This window comes from Nesoenas mayeri (assembly GCF_963082525.1).
Source record: "Nesoenas mayeri genome assembly, chromosome: 20".
NCBI lineage: Eukaryota > Metazoa > Chordata > Aves > Columbiformes > Columbidae > Nesoenas > Nesoenas mayeri.
The window spans coordinates 10,830,550-10,838,878 of NC_137569.1; the positions used below are offsets into that span (position 1 = coordinate 10,830,550).

General features: G+C 56.8%; 1 protein-coding gene across 1 annotated transcript in view; it reads left to right on the forward strand.

The window, feature by feature from the left end:
- MKS1 (MKS transition zone complex subunit 1) overlaps positions 1–7,193 on the forward strand; it is a gene marked incomplete at its 5' end in the record, with an annotated part of 42,859 nt that extends 35,666 nt beyond the window's left edge. The window contains one exon of the mRNA XM_080356799.1: positions 7,146–7,193. Within this exon, the coding sequence (XP_080212925.1) occupies positions 7,146–7,150 (5 nt within the window). The 3' untranslated portion in view covers positions 7,151–7,193. The remainder of the gene's footprint in view (positions 1–7,145) is intronic.
- Positions 7,194–8,329: the final 1,136 nt, after the last annotated feature.

The window sequence follows — 8,329 nt, forward strand, 5'->3', positions numbered from 1 at the left end:
TATAACATACCCAGTTTATTGTGCTGCATAGCTGTACTATATATCTAGTCTGTGAAAAATGCCTAGACTGAGGCTGTAGGTAATGAGTGTTCTCGGGTGGCTGAGTTCCCCAGGGCTCTCTCCGGGAGCAGACGCCCTGGCTGTCCTCGTCCCCAGCCCCGACACCACCGCCCTGGAAACACTCCCGAGTGGGACTCCTGCCTCTGCGCTCCTGAGGAGAGCCTTGGTATGGCTGCCCTGGAACACTCGAGGACACCCTGGGGTGTGAAGGGTTAGCACAGCCTCCTGGGTGAGCGTGGTGGGAGTTTGGTGGGTCAGGGACTCTGCGGGTGCTTTGGGCCTTGTTCACATGAAGCTTCAGCGACAGCGAGCTGCTTTTCTGCTGCAAGCATCGCAGAGCTGGGCTGGGCTGCTCCCAGGAATCCGGGCAGCCAGACCAGACACTTTGCTACGTGTCCTGTAGGCTTTTTAAGATGGCTGAGAAGAGATGTCGGTGCAGCTCGCTGCTGAGTTATTCTGACCTCGTCCTCCTCGCTGACGCGCAGCTGCGTGCGGGGCCGCGGGAGGGAGCAGCCGCTGGGGCTCTCCCTGCCCCCAGCCCCCAGCCCCCAGCCCTGCGCCGTGGGCTCGGACACAGGGAACAAGGCAACCGGTGCTGGCCCCACGTGTCCGTGTGGGTCTGCGGTCCTGGCCATGAGCATCCCCCCGCTGAGCAGCCTCGTGTTGTACATCCCACAGGCTGCTTTGATTTCTGTACAGAAAGGACCGTCATTTTGCAGAGAAAGTCAAGGCCAGATGGCTGGGCAGATCGGTATGGAGGTGTCCGGTAAATTAAAAAAACCCACAGATTCAGCCTGGAAGTGAAACTGGTGAGCAGCATCCTGCATCTTTTAGGGATGAGGCCTTTTTTTCCTTAACTTAATTGTCCCTACAAGGCGGGTAGCAGCTGTTACGGCCTTTTGCTTTCCTTCTGCTCTTGTGAAGCTCTGCCTTGTCTCTAGTGGGGATGGGAGGCAGCGCGCGGGGGCTGCAGGCGGGGCTGGGGCTCGCTGTGTTTCCCAGCTAGCACCGTTGTGGGTGCTACCGGCTCGGCTTGGTGGAGGAACGAGCCGAGGGGTTGGTGCGGTCCCCTGGGGTGCAGAGGTGCCCGGCGGCAGCTGGCCTGTCACTCCTCTTCCCTGGCATGGCTCTGCTGCCTGTACCAGCTCTGCAGATGCATCCAGACATGGTCAAATGCATCTGCAATGCTAACAGAAGAGGGCAGGAGCTAAAGCCTGAGCGTAGCCGCTGCTGAGATAATAGAGATGTCTTTACTCCCTGCCTTAGCTTGCCCTGCCTCCTGCCTCTTGCTTTCTGGAGGAGAGCAGCCTTCGAGTCTTTTCCCTTGGTTTGTGCTCCTCTGCCATCTTCCAGAAAGCACCTGCAGAGGGAACAGAGCTATTTTGAAACAGAAGGATGTAATGTGCTCAATGAGTGTATTAGTGATGTGCTGGTTGCAAACCCCACATTGCTGGGATGCTCTGGGGCTCCAGACCCATCTTCTTGTCTGCTGCTCGGCTTTGCTGGGGAGAGTGTCCCCGCTCTGCTCTGCCTCCTCTTGGGATTTCAGCCCTTGTGCAGGGCCACGTTTAACCCTGTGAGGCCCCGAAAGATGCTGGAGGAGGTCGGGCTGACCTGCCCTCCCCATCCCGCTCCCCGCACTCAGCAGCTCCCAGAGCCATCTCCAGTGCCTGCTGCTCGGCCCCAGCGCGCTGGAGAGTTAACCCTCTGAGAGACAGCTTATCTTCACCTGCCCTGTGCGGGGCCCAAAGCCTGTTGAACCCGGGTCCATGGTGCTGCCTGAATGTCCCCAAGGCAGGAGCAGGTGTCAAGAGAGGTTGATCAAACCCCTCCTGTTCTTCTGCTCCAGACGTGCCTGTGGCAGAGCAGCCGCTCCCTGTGACGCAGCCGTGGTCGTGTGGTCCCTATGTGAGCAGCAGCAGTGAGCCACCAAAGCTGCAGGGCAGCAGAGCTGCTTGCCGACTGGTTGTGTTAATTAACTTGTGCTCATCGCCTGCTGTAAGCTGGTTTTAAAGCTAATCTCACTTAAGGCACTTAGACTTGCAGCGCTTTGCTTTGGCTCTATTTCCTTTCTCCCTGTAAGGAGACTCGGGGCAGGCTGTGCTGCCCAAGGTTGCAATGTGTCAGGTGTGCCCAGGGGATGCAGCCAAGAAGCACGGGGAGGATGGCATGCCCAGTGTCCTTGCATGGCACTGGGGGTGTGTGCCCCTTGCCTGTCGCTGGCAAGCATGCCTGGGCTTTTGAAAGCTGTGGATTGTTTGCTGTTTGTGTCAAGCAGTGCCAGCTGGTAGCTTTGACCTAGACTAGAGCCTTCCGTGTGGCTTTGGAAACCTGGGATGCTGACAGCTGGGATGTGTGGAGCCAAAATGCTGTCAGCTTGGTGGACACATTAGGTTTCCTTAGGAAAGGTGCTTTTGTTCTGTTTCTGCTTTGGCAGCAGCGTATGGGAAGACACTTGAAGCCTGGGGTGAGCGTGCCTGCGGGGGCTGGCGTTGTGCCTGGACCGAGCCCTGGGATGGTGGGACATGCTGTGAGCAGATGATCCTTCGGTGCTCTGCATCCTGGCGAGCTGTGCCTGCCCAGTGACATCTCCTGCCCTTTGGGTCCCAGATGGCCCCGCAGCCGCTGCCGCCGCCCCCACGCGGGGTGTCAGGTGGGGAGCGGTGGGGCCGGGGATCAGCCTGACACCGTGTGTCAGACGCGATGCGGCACGGAGAGTAGTTCCAGTGATGGGCTGGACAGATGGTGCCCTTCTCCAGCCCGGAGTGACACGTGCCCTCCTGACCAGCAGGCTCCATCCTTGCAATTTCCTTTTCTCAGGGTTTCTGGGCAGGCTCTTGTGCCGCCCTCCCTGCACGCAGCAGGGCAGCGCCGCATTCAGTGCCTGCCCTAAATAACCATCACCCGGCCTGTGCATCAGTGCTCTGCTGCACCCGGGGGGTGACCTGCCTCAAAAATAGAAGTGCCTCCAACAGCGCTGCACATGGGTTGGGCAGAAACCCTCTCCCTGCCGGTGGGTTGCCTTCCTCTGGGATTTCTGGGTCTAATAGACGGCACGATCCAGTGGGCAGCAGGAATGGAACTAAGCAGCAATGTGGCATCCTGAGTGCAATGAACCAGGACTGTTTGGGGTGTGGAAAGGGTGGACAAGAGGTGACAAGGAGATGGGCATCTTGGCTGGTGGCATGCTGACCTGCTACCTTTCCTCTGCAGCCGGTAGTCTCTGGCCTTTGTGGTTACAGTGAAAGTCTGTGTTTAAAATTAGTGATGGGGAATGCTTTCCTCACAAGCTTCAGAAATTCCTGCAAATTAAGATCTTGCCAGAATGAAGGTGAGAAAAGCTGGATAGTCTCAGAGGAAGCTGAGATGGAGATGCATTTTCCTGTGCAGGACTGCAGAGACTGGCGGGTGTTTCCCATCCTGCTGGCCCTGGGAGGGGCTTTCGTAGGATCACAGGTGGTTTGTGTTGGAAGGGACGTTCACAGATCATCCAGCCCAAGCCCTGCCATGGGCAGGCACATCTCCCACCAGAGCAGGTTGCTCAGAGCCCCGTCCAGCCTGACCCTGAACACTCCAGGGATGGGGCACCCACAGCTGCTCTGGGCAGCCTGGGCCAGTGTCTCACCACCCTCATCGTGCAGCATTTCCTCCCCATGTCCAACCTAAACCTACCCTCAGTTTAAAACTGAGGTTTTCAGCTTAAGACTTGTTGCCTCCTGTCCTGTCACTGCAGGCCCTGGTCAAAACTCTCTCCATCTTTCCTATAGCCCCCTTTAAGTACTGAGGGTCCACCAGCAGGTCTCCCTGGAGCCTTCTCCAGGCTGCACAGCCCAGCTCTCTCAGCGTCTCTCCAGGGCAGAGCTGTTCCAGCCCTTGGACCGTTTCAGCGGCTCCTCTGGCCCCGCTCTGCCAGGTCCGTGTGTGTCTTGTGCTGGGGACCCAGAGCTGGACTCGGTGCTCTGGGGGGTCCCAGGAGAGCAGAGCAGAGGGGGAGCATCCCCTCCCTGCGCCTGCTGCCCACGCTGTGCTGATGCAGCCCAGGAGACACTTGGGTTCTGGCCCAGGGGAAAGCATCGTGGCACAGAGCTGGAGTCAGCAGGGCTGGAAGGAGCACAGGAGAGGAGTGGTGCAACAGATTCCAGAGGTCAACTGGAGTAACAGCCCTGTTTTCCTCTGAAATCTCCTTGAAACACAGCCTACCACCCAGCAGCCTCTCAGCGGCACTGAGCTGATGAAGGAGACACCCCACAGCTGAAATCCCACATGTGGAGTCCACTGGCTGTGGGGCCATCGGGGACATCCTTGTCATTGACACGGAGAGGCTGGCAGGGCAGTGGGAAGGAGGATGCTGTGACCTGGGGGTACGTGTGTCCATTTGTGTTGGCAGCTGCATCTTCTGTCACTTAGGACGTGTCCCCCCAGGCTTTATGTATTTATAAGGTCCTGGCAGGGGTATAGCTGAGAGTTTGTGACGGCTCATGCTGTTTGGGATAACGCCGGCACAAGGTGGGCAGAAACCATACCCCTGTGCGTGTGCTGGCAAAATGTCCCTCAGTCCCTGCTGGATAAGGCAAATCGTACCCTGGGCTACATCAAAAGCAGTGCAGCCAGCAGGTGGAGAGGGGGGATTGTCCCCTCTGCCCCCCCTGTGAGACCCCATGCAGTGCTGATCCAGCTCTGGGTCCTCAGCACAGGACACACATGGACCTGCTGGAGAGGGGCCAGAGGAGCCACAGGAATGACCCGAGGCTGGAACAGCTCTGCTGGGGGACAGGTGAGAGAGCTGGGGTGTTCAGTTGGAGAAGAGAAGCTCCAGGGAGACCTTAGTGTGGCCTTTCTGGACTTAAAATGGGCCCATGAGAAAGATGGGGACAGACTTTTGAGCAGGGCTTGTTGTGGCAGGACAAGGGGCGATGGTTTTAAACTAAAGGAGGGAGATTCAGGCTGGACATGAGGAAGAAATTGTTGCCCTGAGGGTGGTGAGAGCCTGGCCCAGGTTGGCCAGAGAGGTGGTGGCTGAACCATCCCTGGAGACATCCCAGCCCAGGCTGGACGGGGCTCTGAGCACCCTGAGCTGGTGCAGATGTCCCTGCTCATGGCAGGGGGGGCACTGGATGAGCTCTGAACGTCCCAAAGCTATTCAACTCAAACTATTCTGTGGTTCTACAACTGACCATCTGATGGGCCCTGGGTACCACCTACCTCAGTCAAAGACAGTTGTTGCTTCAAATCAAGCATGGCACAAACCAAACGGGATTTCTAGTGGTGTGTAAACTGAAATGCAAACATGGATGTTAGCTACACCTATGTAGCACAGACCCATCTGATGCAGACGTCCTTCCTAGCTTTAGGAGATGATGTTTTTAACCTCCTTGATCGTGAGGCCTCCTACTCACATGTTGTGTATGCGGGGGAAGCGCCTGCGCTGCTCCAGGAGCAATGGAGTGGGTGTCAGCATCGCTCTGGGTCCATTTGTGGAGCCCAAACGCACCTATGCTTACAGGCAGCGGTGACTGTGCCAGCAAAGCAGGGCTTGATTGCCAGCTGAGTGGACAATGCAGTCCGCAGAGCTGGGACTCGAGGGTGCCAACCTTTGTTTTGCGAAGGTGGGTTTGAGCAGGGCTGGAGCAGCGATGGCAGTGGACATGGGGACACGGGGGAGGAGAGGACATAGGTCCCTGCAGCCTGGCAGCGTCGGAGTGCAGGAGGGCTGTAATAGAGCTCATGGCCAAATCCTGCCCCTCTGAAAGCAAAAGAAAGCTCTAGGTGCCCATCCTCATGTTCATCTTGCCCAGCCCCATCAAAATCTCAGTACACTGACCCATCCAGGCTGGTGCCCCAGCCTGGCTGTGCAGACAGCTCCTGCCTGCTGAGCCCAGGCCGTGCGGGCCCTGCTGTAACCAAAATGGACAATTCCTGAATTCCTGGCTTCTTTGTGCCCCCAGAGTGGTGGAACAGGGCAGCGGCACATCCGCTTTTCCTTCTCAAGGTGAGGCTTTCACTGGGGTCGTGGTAGCACTCGGGTCTCCAGGTCTCTGGATCAGCCTCTTGAGAGGTGGTTACCAAAGTGAAGTGCACAGTGTTAGGGGGAAGGCTGGGTATTTCATCTGACTTGTATAAGGATAAGAGGCATCTCTCTGGAGGCTGTTGGCCAGCTCTGCTAAGTGTGAAGGGGACATGCTTTGACCTGCAAACATCTGCACAATGTGGGGCAATTATGAGATGCGCAGAGACAGTCCATGCTCTTAAATCTTCTCCATTCCCCTGGCTCCTTCTCTGTGGTGAAGATGGAATAAGAAGAAACTTTTCTACCTCATTAATTTTCCATTTCCCTCCATCATGTATCTGCTTTGGATAATAATCTCTTAAATGTCTCCTTATCCAGAGGACTGTAATTTTTCTTTCACCTGTGAGCTTGCATCCTCTGCCTCGCTGGGATGGGCGGTGTTTTCATCTCTGGTGACAATGACACACATGCTGCTGCAGACAAGGACAACCCCTCATTTGCCTGCTGTGGCTTTACTACTTCTGTTGTATTTTGTGTTCTCTCCTGTATTTCCTGCACCCCGCAGCATCCCTCGTGGTCTCCCCTCACAGCGTCCCTTGTGTTTTCTCAGCACTGCGTCCTTCACACTTCCCCGTTGCAGCATCCCTCGTGTTTCCCATCGCTGCTGTTTGCAGAGCCGTTGTGCACAGCTGAGTGTGGCTCGTAAAGTTCCCCCCTCCAGCTCTCTGTGAGTGCACAGATACCCTTAGTCCTGTTCTGCACTTGGCACAGGAGGCCATATGGTGGGGTAGCTGCTGCAGCGGTGTCTTGTCTTGTGCCTTTATTGCTGGAGTTGGCTGTCCTCTGCTCTCTTGGTCTTGAGTGTCTCTAGGGATGGCCCATCTACTGCCTCTCTGGTGTCCCCAGAGCACTCTGGCGGGGCAGGGCTCGGGGTGTCCCACACTTTGACTGGCATTGTCCCCGGCTCCTGGGAGCAAGTGATCAAAGGAGAAGGGGAAGATGCCTCTGAGGAGCTCTGAACTGGAGGTGCAAACGCTGCAGGAAGCACTTGCTGATGCCTCTCTTTGTATCGTTGCAGGCTAAGGACAGTGATGATGATGATGAAGTCACCGTGAGTGTGGACCGGGACCGCTTCATGGATGAGTTCTTTGAGCAGGTGAGAAGTTTGTTTCTCCAGTGCAGCTTTAAAGCCAGTTCAGACCTTTCTGTTGGCACTGGAGCAGGCTGGGGGGATGTGGCACAAGTTCCCACCGCAGGAAGGGAGCAGTGGTTGAGGTGGGGATGGTGGTCCTGCCCCAGCTGACGCTGCTCAGCTGGTGCTTGGTGCCCAGGGGTTATGCTCAGCGTACTGATGAGCAGGAACCAGGCTTCCACGCAGACCCGGGGCGGTCGTGGTCCCACCTGGCCCTATGGATGCTTTGCTGCTCCAGTTCCTCCCCCAGAAACCAGTGGTGCAGCTGGGCTGGTGCCCAGTTGGCCGGAGCGGGTGAGCCCTGCAGCTCCCAGCCTGCCCCGCGGACCCGCTCACACCTCTCCTGAAAGCACCTCTGTGGAGCAGCGTGTTCTGCATGGGATCGAGCTTTTAATTTTGTGCCTCTCCTTACCAAACAAGAGGTTGTCTTTGGCATGTGGGTGGCTGTAAGATCTGCATGCGGATTTTTAGCACACCCTTCACATGGCGTGTGTGTAGGGGGTGTTAAAATGTATCTGTGCAGGCATTGGAGTGGGGAAGGAAAAAAAAGTCTGATGTGCAGATGGAGGAAGATGAACAAGTGGCGGTGTGAGCTGAAGGAGGAGGGGAGCTGGAGGGTGGGCAGCCCCGCAGGCACAGGGCGCAAGCGCAGGTTCACCTCCCGGCGATGCCGGCGTGTCTCCTGTAGTACAGGAGTGTGGGAAAGATGCCAGCCTGGATTTACTGGCAAATGTGGCCGCCCTGGTCTGTTGGTGATGGTCAAACTGGGTTTCTCAGCCCCTGGAGCGAAGAGCCATGGGGGACTGAGCTGAGACCGAGCCTGGCTTACGCAGCATCGGCAATGTTCTCTGGGCTGGAGGCACAGACGCTGGGAATCTGTAGATCTGACGTTAATTTAAATAAACCCCAAATGTTTCTCAGTGCATCGCAACGGGTAGCGGACGTAGAGTCTGTGTTACGTTGCTGTGATTGCAAAGCTGGCCTGCTGGGGTGTGGAAGGTCTTGACTTCATGAGGATCCAGCTGGAAAATATTTGTCCGGGGAGATGTTTGCTGTCATGCGGGCACATC